General features: G+C 44.4%; 1 protein-coding gene across 1 annotated transcript in view; it reads right to left on the reverse strand.

The window, feature by feature from the left end:
* Positions 1 to 18,132, reverse strand: part of NTRK2 (neurotrophic receptor tyrosine kinase 2) — a 215,783-nt gene that overhangs the window by 13,831 nt on the left and 183,820 nt on the right. Inside the window, exon 16 of the mRNA XM_066604107.1 lies at positions 16,244 to 16,478. Coding sequence (XP_066460204.1) covers positions 16,244 to 16,478 — 235 coding nt within the window. The remainder of the gene's footprint in view (positions 1 to 16,243; positions 16,479 to 18,132) is intronic.

Raw genomic sequence — 18,132 nt, forward strand, 5'->3', positions numbered from 1 at the left:
TATTAGCGTACTCGATGGTGCTCGGTACTTTGAACAAGCAGCACGCCGTGTTCGACCCTGCCCCAGGTTTGGCTCCTCCCCGCTGTGACATGCCTGTTTTGGCCCCTCCCTGCCGCGACGCACAAGAGAGTACGCACGAACCAAGAAAAAAAAAATACATAAATGCTCGAGTCTCTCATTGTAGTCAATGGGGTTCGTTACTCGAGTAGAGCTCTCGAATTTTACGAAAAGCTCGACTCGAATACAGCGAACCCGAGCATTTGGGTGCTCGCTCATCTCTAGTTCTAGTCACTACGTATCACACGCCCACAAATTGTGCGAGTAATGCGTGCTGCAAATACGCCCACGTGAGCCTGCCATAATACTGAACTTTTTGGCCATCGTGGGTAACGATATGTGTGTTGCAGACACAACGCTTCCCACCACCCCAAGAACACCATTCCCACAGTGAAGCACGGTGATGGCCGCATGGTTTGCATGCTTTGTATCGGCAGGGACCGGACTACTTGGTCAGAAATGTATTGTGTTAAATACAGGGCAATTTGTTGAGGAAAACCTGTTTCAGTCTGCCAAAGACTACAGAATGGGAGAGAGAATCATCTTCCAGCGAGACAATGACCCCAAACATACGGCTAACACTACACTGGACGGGTCCAAGGGGAAGCATTACGCCAAGCCTCAGTTAATTACTGTGGTTAAGACTAAATTGCTTAATAACTTTTTATCTGTTCATTTCCCCATAAATGTAACTCTAGCTTTAGGATATTTCAAGGTGAAAGCTAATGTCTAGTTTAGCTTTTGCTGATGCCAAACCACTGTTTCCACCCACAACTTATTACATGTCAAATGTGAAATCTGTTGTTGACATCTAATCTCAATGGGACTGACAAGAAGTTACCAAACTCTAAATGCTGGTTCAATAATCTGCCATAAATACTGTAGCAAAGAGCATTGCGGCCAGTGATTTTCTGTCAGAAGATCATCAACCACATTTTGTCTGACCATTGATACATATGGAAAGCATTACAAAGGCCCTACAGTATTACTATCAATGTAGCAGATTTTTTGCAACCCTGCTTGTGCTCGAATATACAGTAGATAGCAGATTTACGTATAACGAGTCTCCGCTGGCTCTTCTTATATGTTTATTTAGTGTATTATTAAGTAGTATACTGATTCTAGAGCATCTTATCCTAGAATATTGCGTTGTGCTGTCTGTTATACCTCCTGGCAATGATAGAACAAATAAATCGGGTCAATTAGGGCCTGAATCTACATACTATCCAACTGTCCAATCAGGGCTGACAATGTCAAACTGTGAAGGGAAATCCTCCCGAGGAATGACACAATGCAGACAGTATAGAGCTCTCTGAAAAGAAGCTTCTGAATTGTTATTAACTGGACATTGCAGGAGAGTTCAGATATTAGAAAAAGCTTTCTGACAGTGAGGCTGATCAATGAGTGGAACAGGTTGCCACGGGAGGTGGTGAGTTCTGCTTCAATGAAAGTCTTCAAACAGAGGCTGGTCAGACATTTGTCCGGGATGATTTAGAGAATCCTGCACTAAACAAGGGGTTGGACCCGATGACCCTGGAGGTCCCTTCCAACTCTACCAGTCTATGATTCTAGTTTACAAGTCCTATTTAAAACATTTGTTTCAGGTTACTTTATAACATATTGTTTTCTTGAGCATCTGTTATATTTAAAGAGTAAGCCAAGTGACAAATAACAAAAAAATTAACATAAAGGGTTGCCCAAAAATTCAACAAAATGGCCACCATCTATGCAGCTTGTGTAAACCCATCGTAGGATATGAGAAAGCATTTCTAGACTGGAGGGAAAGGGCATTGGGCCGGGGTATGTCAGCAGGTGGGGACTGGAGCCTAAGACCACACTGTTTGGTCCTGTCAGGCTTACCATTCATCTAACAGGACCAAACGGTTTAGCATTAGCTCCCCCCTTTGGTCTAGAGATGCATTCTCATGTCCTAGCAAGGCTTTCCACATGTGTGAACATTTTGTTGAATTCCTGGACAATCCTTTAAGCAGTCTTGATTTAACACCCTTCCCCCAAATGTTACTTATTGTATTTACCATGGAGACCTTTTGGCATTCTCTAAGCCAGGTTTTCATAGTCCAGAACATAACATTATTTACATATATGGTAGGGAATGCTATATAAGCCTCTCTGTTGAGTTAAAGGAGTTTTCCAGGCAGTGCCCGTTGGGTTACGCCAGAAGCACTGCTATGACCCCTGTGCAGTGGCCAGTGCTCATATTTGCAAGCACAGCTCTCATTGAAATTAATGGGAGCTGTGCTTGTAATTGTAGGCTGGGGTCCCATTGATTTCAACGAGAGCTGCGTCTGTAATTACAACGCCAGCCACTACATAATAGTCATACCCGCGGCTTCCACTCAGACACTGGTGTATCCCGGTGGGCACTGCCTGGATAACCCCTTTAATACACAGGAAGCTGCTCTCCAGATCTCTGCATTAGATGATCCACCATAGGAATACAGATGAAGCAGTTGTACCCCAGTGAAAAAAACTAAAAAGTTGTACTCAAGCAACTTAAAGCTTAATAAAGGCGGCTATTTGTGTCCGCCGAAACGCGTTGCATGCACCTGTACTTTTTAACCTTGCTGTGTACTTTATTTATACTTTTTATAACATTATTGAATAAATCCCAGTAGTTTCTTTAGAAACCTGGTACTGAGTGGGGGATTGTATTCAGTAGAGATGAGCGAGCGTACTCGGAAAAGCACTACTCGCTCAAGTAATTTGCTTTATCCGAGTATCGCTGTGCTCGTCCCTGAAGATTCGGGTGCCGGCACGGAGCGGGGAGCTGCAGGGGAGAGCGGGGAGGAACGGAGGGGAGATCTTTCTCTCCCTCTCTCCTGCCCGCTCTCCCCTGCTCCCCGCTGCGACTCACCTGTCAGCCGCAGCGGCACCCGAATCTTCAGGGTCGAGCACAGCGATACTCGGATAAAGCAAATTACTCGAGCGAGTAGTGCTTTTCCGAGTACGCTCGCTCATCTCTAGTATTCAGTGATCCTCCCTGGAGCACAGCGCTGGGTTTTTTTTTCTGTTGCTCTTCTATCCTGATGATAGGCCATTAATAGTATTTTTGACCAGAAAACCCCTTTAATGCTCTATTTTTTCCGGTATTTCTGATGCAAACTATGATTAAAGGCGTAACAGAAGAGCGAACAGAGCCTAAGGGTACTTTTACACACAACGAATTTTGTTCAAAGTTTGCTAAACCCACGATAAGTGAGCGGCTGTTTTCATTGAAAGATGAGCGTTTAAACCTAACGATTTTCGTTTTAAATGGTCACCTTTTGAATCGCTCAGTCCGACGTTTGGCAGTGTTTACACGTAACTTAGCAGGCGACTGTTTGCGTCGCAGGTCGTGTGCACTTGTGAATGATTGGCCTTTGAGAGCAGGTGGGGGGGGGGGCATAAATAAGAATCTTGGTTTTCTGGTTCTTAGTAATTGAATTAAAGAAATACAATGGCTATTGCTGGATGCGTCACCCAGTGGGAGTGTGAAACACTCGCAAAAACAAGGGGCAGGAAAGGCGTGTTTTCGCAATGTGCCTTTTATTCAGAAAAAATGTGTGAATTGCAGCAATCGGCTGTTGTTTGAATAGTGCAGAGGCCAAGGGCTGAGCAGTGGGCGGGCATGTAAAAGCAACGTTGTCCCCCCAGCCAATCGCTGTTCCTCTGCAAGAACGTCTCGCCAAACGAAAACTTTTATGTGGTCTGAGCGTCAGCGATGAGCGAAAAGTAAGTGAAAAACGTTTGGCTGCCCGCGTTTACACGTAAAGATCATCGCTAACATTCAGCAGTTTTAGATGAAATTCGTTATGTGTAAAAGGGCCTTTAGCCTCGGACAATTATTTTTTTGGTGGCGACTAGAGATGAGCGAGCATACTCGTTAAGGCAAAATACTCGAGCGAGTATTGCCATTTTCGAGTACATGCCCGCTCATGAGAAAAGATTCGGGGGCTGGCGGGGGTGAGTGGTGAGTTGCGGGAGTGAGCATGGGGCAGCGGGGGTGAGAGGTAGAGAGAGAGATCTCCCCCCCCGTTCCTCCTCGCTCTCCCCCGCCACCCCCTGATCAACAGCTCTTGCCTAAACTGTGTCTTACCGACATATTGTTGGGCAGGGTCACAGACCGAGAGTTTAAACATGGCTGCACAAGTGCCCGTAGTGCTCGCTTTCCTATACTGTTTACTCACATAATTAAAATAGAACTCCGCTTGTTGACAGGTTATGCTGTATTCACCTCCGTGGTTTGGGTGTGACAAGAACCACATCAAAAATGGCATCATCAAACTGTGTGCATCTTCACTGTAGTTTTCAATATAATCTTCATACATGATGTGGTTTTTGTTTTGGTTTTTACCTCATCCCAACCACTCCAGCCTCAGGGCAGCTTCAGACGGCCATATGCGCAATTGCGCATGCTTTGGTGCAATGTATTTGTGCAGTGAACCAAGTTGATAAGGTAGATAGATTAGCGTGCGTATTGGCGCATAGTACAGGGCCAGTTCACATGCGCACGCGACACCCCTTCTTCGCAGTGATTTAAAATGCTATTTAGCCTAATGAGGTCCAGATGTGTTCTTTTTCCTATGGAATTGCGCAGCATATTGTGCTATAGCATGGGGTATTGAGCGTGCATTTGTGCACTTCCCATATACTTATATGGGGCCCTTGGTGCGCAAATAAGCAGGAAAATAGAGCAGGTCCAATTTTTTTCCGCCACAAAAGCACATTCATAGTGATAAATCCATTGGTATCCAGGGGTTCCAGTCTCTGCGCATTGCGCCAATATGGTCATCTGAAGAGGCCCTTACTAGAGATGAGCGAGCATACTTGCTAAGTACAATTGCTCGAGCAAGCATTGTCCTTAGCGAGTACCTGCCCGCTCGGAAGAAAAGATTCGGCTGCCGGCGGTGGGCGGGGAGCGGCGGGGGAGAGCGGGGAGGATTGGAGAGGAGATCTCTCTCTCCCTCTCTTCCCCTGCTCCACCCTGCTCACTGCCGCAACTCACCTCTCACCCGCGCCGGCAGCCGAACCTTTTCTTCCGAGCGGGGAGATACTCGCTAAGGGCAATGCTCGATCGAGCAATTGTCCTTAGCGAGTATGCTCGCTCATCTCTAGCCCTTACTTTAACCGAGGAGAACCCAGTCACAATTTCGCTATGGGGCCCAGCCTTTGCTAGTTATATCCCTGACTACTTCACTCTACTTTGGTGATGCAATAGGCGTATCTCTCTGCAGACTCGTTCAAATCAGAGGCCGGTAAAGCTTCACACATACATTATTCTGGAGGTACCTTTCAGACAGGACGGAATTACGTCGCAGAACGCAATCGAATCTGCAGTAAGGAAATTCCACACCAAAATCCGCAGGTCTAAATGAGGATGTTGATACAGAATTGCAGACATATTTTACACCATTTTCAATTCCGCATCAAAATCCACAGGTAGCCTCCTGATTTTGGTGGTGAATTCACCGCGGCTTGTGGTGCGTCGTTCGCGGTACTCCATCCCATGTGTGACTGCTATAACTCCCTTCATCACACCTCCACTCCTTATAGGCACTGATATCACACATAGCTCTTATAAACAGCCTTTACCTGTTGAAATATGTAAGCAAACTGTAGTAATGGCGCTGCATACTAATTGAAAACCTAATGACTTCTTCCCATCTCTACCTTCCTTGTTCTGAATTGCCTATTTCAAGCGGAGTAGGTCGGCTGCCATGGAAACTGAGCCCGGGAATGCACAGGACCCATACAATCAACAAGCTCTCTGCAGCTCGGAAGCTGGCGGTTTAACTCTTTGCCTAAGACGGCAGTAAGAGAAAGGGTTAAATTAAAATGCAAGGAAGGAGGAAGCATCATATTATCATGTTAACTAGCAGGCTGGGCATTACAGCATTACAGCAGGTGACGATGCCAACAACCGATTAAATTACTACTTTAATAATGTATTCATAGTAAGTACCCCTCGCTAAGGTAGCTTCTGCAACTTAAGCACCGCTTCCCCTATTCAATTATTAAATGAGCAGTTTAATGCACATCACGGTAGGGCGCCATATCTGTTATCCTTGTTTAAGGTTATGTTTGCATTTAAAATGGCAAGTCCTCGTTGCATTGGACTCCTTAAGCATAGTACATCTTCAAGGCGCTGCACTGATATAGAGGATGCAGCAGATTGTATCTCGCAAGGACAATAAAAATGATAGCTGGCTAAGATTTTGCAGGATCTTAAGTCATATAATAAGACTTCCAGAACGTAAATGGCACTGGTGTAAATCGCGTGCAATGTTGGCCTTTAGGTCCAATAGTAAGGTATCCTTGTGTAAACGTAATCAAAAGGTCAAATAATTTGTGTAAATTGTAGGCTACAACTAGATAGCTACTATGGTAGAAGGTGACGTACCATCATACAATCAGGGTCGAGTTAACAGTATGCCGGGCCCTGGGCAGAAAGGTGAATTTTGACCCTCCAAACCAAATATATACAATTGCTGCCCAAAAGTAAATATCAGATCACGTGACTGTTGGGTGCCCCCTGCTACAGCAGAGCTGCAGGGTCCTGGCAGACCCTGATCAGCTCTGTTAGTGACTTGCATGTTTTCCCCTATAACTGGGGCTCCTATGGATGCTGCTCCCATGGATGCCTAAGGTACAGTGGAAAAGTGTGAAACTAAAAAGAAAAAAGACCATGTGAATGACCCTCAGAGGTCTTATATGACAAATTGGTAAAAAAAATTGGTTACAAAAATAAAAATAATTGACCCGTAAAAAAAAAAAATGACCCATGGCCGACTCCAATCAATACCGTAGCCATATGCGCCCTGTAATCCAAAACTATACAAATTACGTATCAAAACGTGCAAAACAAAATGAGGAACCCGTTCCCATACTTTATTTTAGCGTAAATATACTAAGTTTAAATATAAACAGCAATACATTTTTAAAAATCTTTTTTTTTTAGCTTTTTACCCCCAATGAAACTAAAACACAGAAAAATTAAAATCTGTGAAAAAAGATCTAAAAAAATAGCCCTATATGTCACGGGAAAAAATGCAGCAAAAATAATTTTGGCAGCTGAAGAAAAACAAAATAGGGCAGTAAAACCACCAAAATCTCAAAAAAGTGTCTGGTCCTTTAGGGGTTAAAACAAGCTCACTTACAATGTCACCCCCCTCTTCCAAAACTCATCCAAAAAAGCCTCAGCTTCTCACAAGGTTGTTGAAGGCATCTATGGGCTAAGAGGGTGCATGCTTTCATTTTTTTTAGAATGTATTTCTTCTACTAGGGTTAGAAGTGGCTACCTATATAGGGAAGATGCAGGAAGGGGTTGTGGCGTCACAGCTGTCTATAGCAAACACTCCGAAGCATTTGCTTTCACCTTGAGGATATGCAATACCACTGTGATGGCAATCCATAAAATGGCAATCTGCCATTACATGAAAGACTTTTGTTCACATACTGGTGGAATATAGTTTATATAGACTGGAGGTCGATATATATATATATCAGGGTCTTTTGACACGGGTCGATAATTGTTCAGATTCTCACTGGATCACGGGAATGTGAACGATAAATGCTTGCAGCGACTGAATGACGAACAATAATAATTTGTTCACTTTTCATTCGTTGTTCAATTTATGCATGTATAAAAAATCGTCCCATGTAAAACAGGCAGGTCTTCATCTATCAATGACTGCCTGTTTACTGTGAATGGAGGTGAGTGGGCCAAGCCGTCTCCATCTACTGAGCAATGATTGTTCAAGTGGGAAAGCACAGGAGCGATTATCGCTGGGATGACTATTGCATGTCCGCCCAACCATAGTCCTGTATAAAAGGGCCCTTACTAGAGCATACTTGATGCTCGTTCAAGCATTAGCTTGCCCGAGAGTACTCGTTACTCGAGCAAGCACCACTGCGGTGCTCGAGTGCTCGAGAAAATTTCACGCTCTACATTGTCTTCAATAGAGCCGCGGCTGCTGCATTGTTTTTCATGGAAGAGCTTTACATATAAGTCCTTCCCTGAAAAACAAGGATTTTAGTGTAAAAAAAAAAAACTTTAAAAAAACGTACCTATCCGCAACTGCCGCGGGGTTGTTTCCTTCATTCCTTCATAGTAAAAAGAATTCCCTGCTGCTACATCTGTCATATCTGTGACAGATGCAGCAGAGGAATTCTTTAATTCCTGCTGCCGTCACCCCCATCAATGGATTTCAGGGAAGGGCTTTAAATATAAGCCCTTCCCTGAAAATCCAGTAAAAGTAGTGTAAAAAACAAGCTCTTTCAGCAGGCGGGGATTTTAAATTCCAGCCTGCTGATAGATCAGCACTACAGAGCCGGGGACAGCGGAAAGAAGACGTGGCTGAGCCCCGGCAGCTGAAGGGAGGTGAGTATCTATTTTTTTTGTTTTTTTACACTACTTTATAAACTCCACACACATGTAACATTCATGTTTGCTCCATTTTTTTATGCTCCCACAGACTTTCATAGTTGATTTTTCTAGGCCGGTGTCACACGGGCGTATTTTTGCGCGTACTTGCACATGCATACTTTGCGTGCTCAATATGCAGGGAAAGGAACCCAATTATTTCAATGGGTTTGTTTACGTGCTCATATATATTTCCTGCACATTTCAGTCACGCAAGAAAAAAATGTAGCATGCTCTATTTTCCTGCACATTTGCGCACCCAAAGTCCCTATAGAAGTCAATGGGGATGCACAAATACGTGCGCAATACGCTAGATGTGTGAAACACTGCGTAATTGTGCAGGGCAAGGAACTCATTAGACTAATTAGCCATCTCAATCAGTGCATTTTTTTTTTTGCTGTGTGTAAATGAACTTGACTTGCATGTGCAAGAAGTATAGTAGAATACGTTGATGTGCACACAAAAAAGCCTAATTCCATCCGCAAAAAATCTACGCTCATGAGCGTGCAAATATGTATAAGCTTGTGTCGAGAGGGCCTTAGGACTCTCTTGCACCAACGTGTTTGCTTTCAATGGGTTCATTCTCACTTTCGCACGCTCAAAAGAAAAAAATGCAACATGCTCTATTTTGCTGCGTATTTACGCACAACAAAGGTACTATAGGAGTCTATGGGAGTGAGCAAATACGCACCTGATACCTGCGCAATTTCATGGGGAAATCAACTCACCAGGAGCTACTTAAGACTGCATAGCCTCTTAAATCACACCCGCGTAGATGTGAATGGTCCCCGGCAGCGCATAAAGTACAGTAAAAAGCGCAAATACGCATGCGTTTTTGCGCTTGTGCCCATGCAAAGCCCCCCTAAGTCACCGAAAAAATGCAGCTGCAGCTCTTCTATAATTGTTTAAGTGAAGCGAATGACGGCGAGCAGCCGTAGTAGCACCAAGTGGATGTTTCCATGTGAGGTCACGATACAATATTGTATCACAATATCAATATTCTGTAGCTTAGTACATGAGCATACCGATCCATATACGCAGGTATATAGCCATAGAGCGTGCAGAGGTCGCAAACAGCACATGGCTGGTGGTGAAGGACCTGGTTCCGATGATACATTGGGTTCCTGGAGCTACACGTTCCGCCTGAGCCTAGTTATATTCTGATATGTAGGAAACATCTGTAAATCTAGAATAACTAGAACGAATGTCTGCACTCCGCACCGTGTTGTAGCTGGCTTGCATTAACCCTTTCCGCCAGTGTTACTTTTGTACTGCAGAGGACGGTTTCCTAGCAACCTCTGAATAGTATCTCTTGTGTTGTTCGCAGATGAAGTGCTTGAGATCTGAATTAATTGGCTACTAGGCAACAGCTTAGTAGTACAACAGACATGATCCTCAGCTATGTGCACGATCCACGGGTTAATACGTAAGTGGGAAGGAATTCTGCAGCATTTCTTGCTGGCTAAATTGTCTGGATGAAACACAAAGGTCTGATGATACCTGAGAGCCTCATGATGTAAGTTCTTTATTTTTAGCACCAAAAACAATGAATCGAAAGTCTTTAGAAATAAATAATGAAGCGTTCTGCAGCCGCGTATGCACTCATCCTAACATAGTAGATTGATTTTGCCTGGAAACATCGTAAATTTGGTGGAGCGGATGATGCGTTCGTTCACATAGGTGCTTGAGATGACGTCATCAGCTAGACGTGTTCAGGAGATAATATGGATTATTTTAAGATCACCGCGGCAGATGGGAAACTGAAAGTCCTGATTTTTGTACTCCGGTAAATGTCGCCTGTGTGTCTCTTGCTCATTTGTTCTATGGATTTGTAACCTAGGAAACCTGAATGTGAACTCCGAGAAAAATTGCCTAGAAGCAACGAATCTATACATGAAATATGTATCCACTTGATTGTCACCGACGACGGCTTCACATGAGCGTATGCGCATTTGAGCGCACCTCAATGCAACATATCAGCGCTGTGAACAAGGCATGCATATAGGCATATTTTACTGCACCTTTTGCGCCTGCAAGGCACGTTCATTAGCGTGCAGCAGACAAGCACCTTTCGATTAGCCTTTTAAGTTCCTGATGTGTTTTTTCATCAGTGGAATTGTGTAGCGTTTCACGCATGCTCATGCGCATTGCATGCGCATTTGCACAACCCACATAAACTTCAGGAACCTAGAGTTGTCATTTTGCTGCAAAACTCGGCATGCAGTTACATCTCAGCCAGATATGCATATGATTAGAGCTGTGGCGTGAATAGATGAACAGTCTTCCCACCTGAGGCTCTAGTAGTGGTTCTACCCTTGGCCTATAAAAAGGCGCTCAGAAGCTACTTGTGTGTAGTGACCTCTTTTTTGGCTTGTGTAGAGATTGTTGACCGCTAGACGTCTCTATGAGGCATTCAAATATATTTCGCCCAGTTAATAGAGTTTGAGAGAGGCACATTATTGAAATGCAAGAAGCTGGATGATCGTATCGACGTATTGTCCCCTACCTGGGCTGTTTTGACCAGACTGTGACGTTGGGACCAGCAGATGCAAGAGGGCATGCACAGAAGGTGACCAGGCTCAGGACGCCCTTTACAGACCACCAGTAGAGAGGATCGTCTGATCATCCAATAAGTACAAGCATCTCCAACTGTTTCATTATCTGCCATCCAGAGACAGGTGGCACCATAGTTCCTCAGGGAACCTCTTGTACTGCAAACACTGACCCTTCTTATTAAGCTATCCAGTTCGTGAACACTTTCCCTGTATAACTCTTAACCTTGTTCTCTGATCCCAGTTATCTAGCTCCTGCCTCCTGTTCCTGACCCCACCTCTAGCCTTGATTGCATCCCCTATAAAAGCCTGGCTTTGCCTCTCCCTTAGTGTGTGATTATTGTGTTCCACCACTTTGATCAAGCTCCTCTTCCTCCTGCTCCTCTACAAGCATACCGATACCTCCTGCTGGCCTTTGGCTTCCATTGACTATGCTTCTGTCTCATCCTATTTGTACTGCATACTGATACCTCTTGCTGCTGACCTTTGGCTTCAATTGACTATGCTTCCATCTCATCCCATTTGTACTGCATACCAATACCTCCTGCTGCTGACCTCTGGCTTCCATTGACTATGCTTCCGTCTCATCCCATTTGTACTGCATACCATGACTTCCCAAAAACGACTACTAACTACTCTCCAGTTACTGGCTTGGCTGCTACACGTGCGGCTCCAATGCAGCATTGGTAAGACGCGACATCTTGTATTCAAGCTAGAGGCAGCCCAATAGGATACTAAAGCCTCCATACCTGCCCATATCACATCTTCTATCCAAGTTAGAGGCAGCCCAACAGAGTACTATAGCCTCCATGTCCGCCCAGATCACATCTTGTATCCAAGTTAGTGATGGTACAACAGGGTACTAGAGCCTTCATGCCTGCCCATATGACATCTTGCATCCAAGCTAGAGGCAGCCCAACAAATTACCAGAGCCTCCATGCCTGCCCATATCATATCTTCCATCCAAGCTAGAGGTGGTACAACATGGTACTAGAGCCTCCATACCTGCCCATATCACATCTTCTATCCAAGCTAGAGACAGCCAAACAGGGTACTAGAGCCTCTCTTCAAGGGTTCGGTTTTCCAAAAATATATACACATACTAGAGGAGAGATATATGCAGGGAGGTGACATATACTGTGGAGAAGAAATACTGAGGGGTAGACAAAATACTGTTGGGAAGGATATATACTTAGAGGAGATATATATAGTAGGGAGATTTATATACTGTGGGTGGGAGAGACATAGACTGGCTGTTACATAATGTGGGAGGAGAGAGAAAGTAGTGTGGGGGTGATTTACATACTGTTGGGCTAGATATATAGTGTTGGGAGAGAGATATATACTGTTTAAGCCCCCCCCCCCCCAAAAAAAAAATAGATAAAAAGCTATTCATTTCATTATATGTATCTCAAATTACCATTAAAAATAATATAAGCCGTCCAATGGGAAATAATACATTAACCCCTTCCTGACATGCATCATACATACACAGTGCATATCACGTGTCTGTGTATGGAGCAGGCTCCAGAGCTGACCCCGCTCTATTCATAGACCCATATCACACTCTTAGGCCTCCTTCACATGGGCGACAAGACATTACCGCGATTAAATCGCAGCGATATCGCATCGCTGGTCTGTGCGATATCGCTACTTCTTCTCGTGGCAATACCGCGATTTTGTAGCGCTACAAAGTCGCATGACTCTGTAGCATCACATGCAAGAATATTCTGGGGGGCAGGGGAGCTTGAAATATAAGCCGTACCCCAAAAATAAGCTGTAGCTGAAAAAAAATGTTGTATACATCACCTCTCCTGCGCTGTCCAGGGCGCCGCTGCAGCTTCTCACCGGGTCCCGGAACGGTTTTCTTCTTCATCTTCTGGCCGGAGATTGAAAAATCCCCACCTCCTGGAAGCACTGGCTGTGATTGGCTGACGCTTAGGCAATCACAGCCAGCGATTGATGAATGGCTGTGATTGGTTCAGTCACAGCCATTCATTGAGCACTGGCTGTGATTGGCTAAGTGTCAGTAATTCACAGCCAGTGCTTTCAGGAGGCGGGGATTTTTCAATCTCCGGCCAGAAGATGAAGAAGAAAAAAGTGCCGGGACCCGGGGAGAAGCTGCAGTGGTGTCGGAGAGCGCTTGTAAGGTGATGTATGTGTTTTTTTAAATATTTTCCTGCAATTAGGGTTTAGATTTGGCTTTGACAGTAGGATTTCCTACTGTCAAAGTTCCATCGCACCGCACGAAAACGCAATTTCCGTGCAATGCGATGTAATAGAGAGGAAGGCTCCATAGGGAAATATGGGCTACAAAACCTCACAAGTCGCGGGCATATCACGGGACCGGCGAGGTTTTTGGTGTCGGGTTGTTGCATGCTACAAAACATCACACGTGTGAAGGAACCCATAGGAAAGCATGAGCTTCACATACATGCGATTTGTAGCATTGTAGCTACGCAACAAAATTGCGTGACTTTGTCGCCCGTGTGAAGGAGGCAATGTGTTCCGATGCAGAAGTGAAACCACCATAACACAGATCTATAAGGCCTGCCATTGTCACTGAGATGTGCTAGTGACTGTAAGCTACAGCCATACTGTCTACATGTGCTCCGATGTGATTATTTCTCATGTATTAAATATAGAGGATAGGGGTTCACACTTTATTAATACAGTTTCTGGAAATGGTGTCTTTGTAATGTATTTATTTTAGTGTTATCATTATTTAACCCCCTACAGTATGGGATGAGCTCTGTTGTTTCTACAGAAAAAGGACATTACAGTTTTGGATGAACAGGGCTCATTCTGCTTTAAATGGCTGGAGCTCCAGTTCTATCAGGGCTACCAACACGCCATTGGTGTAATTTTAAAGCTAAGATTCTTGGACACCAAAAGCATGTTCGTAGACTTTACAGAACCAGAGTTACACTCATTTGAAATGGAGTTGGGAATACTGAATTTGTAGCTGTCATTTTATAGTGTGTGTGTACAAAGAGAGGGAGCGGAGACCAACGGCAACAGAGAAAATGTGTAATTCTCCTTTATATCTCCCTGTCACAGGGTAGGGGTGACATGAATTTTTGTTCCTGTTATCACCCTCCCATCAATCAAAAAGTATATTTGCTCTCTGATTGTCACATATGGGTTTTTTTCCCAGAAAAGGTGCAAAATGATGAGGACTTGTTCATCTAATCACTCATCTACACAGCTTGAGAGCTTATTCACACAAGCGTATATCAGCCGGCCCTGAAAACGTCCGGCCGATATACGCTACAGTGTGATGCACAGGGCGGCGTATACGCCGTCGGGTGGGGGAGACAGCTTCACTGTCTTCTCCTTCTCTCCCCTTTGCCGTCTCTCTGCAAGGGGGGGAGGCGGGACAGGGCGAGAGCTAGTGTGCAGAGCACCTACCCCTCTCTGTCCCTTGCCGCTGTTTGTAATGGGAGGGGTGGGACTGGGGCGGGGCTTAGCTCAGCCCCCGTCTCACCCCTCCCATTGCAAACAGCAGCAAGTGGCACAGAGGAGAAGGGGGACGGAGTTTAGAAGTCATGCTGCTAAACTCCCTTCCACCTCCCTTCTCCAGCAGCTGCCACAGGCTCCCATAGGAATCCATGCAGCAGCTGCCGGCGTAAAACCACCTAGCCAAAATACACTATCTTGGCCGGCCGGCCGCTTTTACACTGCGGAGATACGCCCCTATGTACTGATGCATTGTAAACCAATGCATCAGAGGAACAACGTATATCGGCCGGGACATGAAAACCTGGCCGATATACGCCTGTGTGAATAAAACCTAAGCCTGCAGATGCTGCTGTCATTGCAAACCGTGGCATCTAAATGATTTTACAGAAAAAATAATGTTAATTTTTCTTCCCTTTGCACAAAGCCTTGAATATTGAAAAAATGAAGAAAGCCCTATAACAACCTGTACTATAACAAATTACATTATTTATCACGTATGGAAAACTCCATTGGAAAAAAATTTATCTTAATGATCCAACATAGGCGCTTTCTGATCATTTCCCTTCCCGTAAATAGAAATTAACAACAATTTAAAAAATCATTTACACCTCAAAATGGTGTCAATAAAAGCTACAGGTTGTCCCACAAAACACAGGCCTGACACAGCTCTGGTCCTGGAATGTGGCGCCACACAAAAGTTTTTGTTTTTTTTACAAAAGTGTTTATATTGCGCAAAAGTGGGAAATACATAACACGTAAATTATATATATATAATAAAGCCACTATAAATCGTAATGACTCATAGAATAACGTTAACATAATATTTATACCACACCGAGATCGCTTTAAAAGTAAATCACAGAAAACAGTGGTGAAGTAGCTTTTTTCCGCTGCTCCCAGCAAAAAGAAGTGTATAAAAGTTATTCAATACATCAAATTACCCGAAATTGGTTCCTAAAAAAGTTAGAACTCGTCCCACAAGATACAAGGTGTCATAAAGCTATACAGCTACACTGACGAAAAGAATAAAAAAGTTGTGACCACTGGAACACAAAAGGGGATGCAAGTTACTGGCTCTAATGGCTAAAATTAGTTATGTCACTAAGGGGTCAAAAATGTACTAAAGGCGACTAAATTCTGGGTCTTCTGCTGTTCTCTATGGGGCTCCGTGTAACTCTGTGTAGCTCCGCCCCGTCACGTGCCGATTCCAGCCAATCAGGAGGCTGGAATTGGCAATGGACCGCACAGAAGAGCTGTGGTCCACGGAGGTAGAGGATCCCGGCGGCCATCTTCACCGGTAAGTATAGAAGTCACCGGAGCGCCGGGATTCAGGTAAGCGCTGTGCTGTTCTTTTTTTCAGTCCCTGCATCGGGGTTGTCTCGCGCCGAACGGGGGGGGGGTTTGAAAAAAACAAACCCGTTTCGGCGCGGGACAACCCCTTTAAATACATTTACATGAAACAGAAATCCTAAATCTATAATAGCTAAAAGTGACATTTTCTGGAGCTCTTTTCCAATTTTAATGTGACTATTGGCGGGGAGGGGGTTAATTGTTTTCTTATTTTTTTTGCAAATGTTGAAATACTGTTTTTCAAATGTTGCCAGTTCTTATACAAAATATGTTATGATCTCATCCATGTTCCCTTTTCATGCATGTATCTCATTACAGTCATCCCCATGAAATAACGAGCATGGGCATGAAAGACGTTGCTTAATCTCATTTGTAGGATAAGGCCTGACAGTCCTCTTACCCTGTAGTAATCAGTGCTGTAGACATCTCTAGACATTCCGAAGTCTCCGATCTTCACCAGGAGGTTTTCTCCCACCAGACAGTTCCTTGTGGCCAGATCCCGGTGGACAAAGTGCTGAGAGGCCAGGTACACCATACCCGCTGCAATCTGCTGCGCTATATGAAGCATCTGGGATTGAGTGAGCTCCGCAGGACGGTTTCCTTCTGCCATGAGAACGGCGTCTGGTCCGTGAGCCCTGCAAGGAGAGGAAAGATCCTTCCGTGAAACACAAGGGTCTAAATCTGGAACTTTTACTGATTTGTATAACTTTGTAAACTGAGACATAGGATGTGGAGATGAGCGAGCATACTCGCTAAGGGCAATTACTCTAGCGAGCATTGTCCTTAGCGAGTACCTACCCACTCAGAAGAAAAGATTCGGGTGTCGGCGGGGGGCGGGGAGCAGCGAGAGAGAGCGGGGGGGATCTCTCTCTCCCTCTCTCCCCCCTGCTCACTCCCGCAACTCACCACTCACCTGTGCCGGCACCCAAATCTTTTCTTCCGAGCGGGCAGGTACTCGCTAAGGACAATGCTCGCTCGAGTAATTGCCCTTAGCAAGTATGCTCGATCATCTCTAATAGGATGGACCCGAATGTCACATAATATGAATACTTCAAGAAACGCTAACCTTTAGGGCAGAGCGTTTGTACAAATACACTTGTCGCAGCACAGCATTTTTGTGCATTACCAAGGTTCGAAGAGGTACATAGTCTGTGTGTTGGCGCATGCCTGCGCATGGTAATGTACTTTTTGCGCATGCAAGGCCAGTTTACAAGCACGCATGATACACCCTTTCTGTGGATTTCATGACTATTTAAAGCCTAATGAGATCCAGATGTGTTCTTTTCCGTGTGTTTTGCGCAGTGTCACACCCTATCCCTTGTGTATTTTCACAAATCCAATAGACTTCTATGGGACTTTTGTTGTGCAAAATGCAGGAAAATAGAGCAGGTCCTACTGTTTCCCGTGCAATCCGGGCTCAGTGTATATGCGCCTGGCCCCTGACGTCTGAATGGGCGCACAAACGTTAGATTTGTGCGCCCATTCACATGTTCTAATGGCGTCGGCGTGCGCTCGTAAAAATGCCTATGGCCGTGTTAATAAACTCTTAGACAAAAATGTCTCAAATTAATGCCTAATTCACATGGCTGATTTTTACATCCAAGTCTGTAACTGAGTACACTTAGACAGAACTTGGACCCATTGAAATCAATGGGGTTATTTACACATCCGAATGTATTTCACGGACTGATGGCAGAGGGACGGACAAGTAACCTGATCCTCTCATACAACAGTAGGTGTATTTTAGACTTCTGCTCTCTCAAAGCAATGGTCAGTAATTGCACTGTTTGCAATCAGCATTGCTGCTACTGACTAGAAACGCTTTAAAGTGAATGTCTATCTTTTACCACCATGTCATTCCTAGGTTCAACATTTTTTTCTAATTAGTTTCTTAATATATCCTTATGGAGGTCAGAGCTCCAAATCTCCTATATACACATATACTTAAAAAGCAACTTTCTGACTGCAAACAGCCACCACTAGGTGGCGCTTAGGAGCTGGCTATAGATTCAAATATGTGGTAAACTATTGAAGGGGGATTCCGATGATTCAAAGTGAAATAAGGCGATAATATGTCATTTTGCACTATAATGTTAGAACTTATTTTACAAAGTTAAAGAGATATTACTTCACCAATCGCATGTTTCACTAGGAAAGAAAAAAAAAATCCCATTGCATTCGCATGACAAGTATGACGCGATTTTTCTTTGCGGCTATAGGAAATAATGGGCGATTCTGATTCAGAGTTGCCCAAAAATAGAACATGGGGTGACTTTCAAGACAAATTGC

This window comes from Eleutherodactylus coqui, chromosome 5 (genome assembly GCF_035609145.1).
Source record: "Eleutherodactylus coqui strain aEleCoq1 chromosome 5, aEleCoq1.hap1, whole genome shotgun sequence".
Taxonomy (NCBI): Eukaryota; Metazoa; Chordata; class Amphibia; order Anura; family Eleutherodactylidae; genus Eleutherodactylus; species Eleutherodactylus coqui.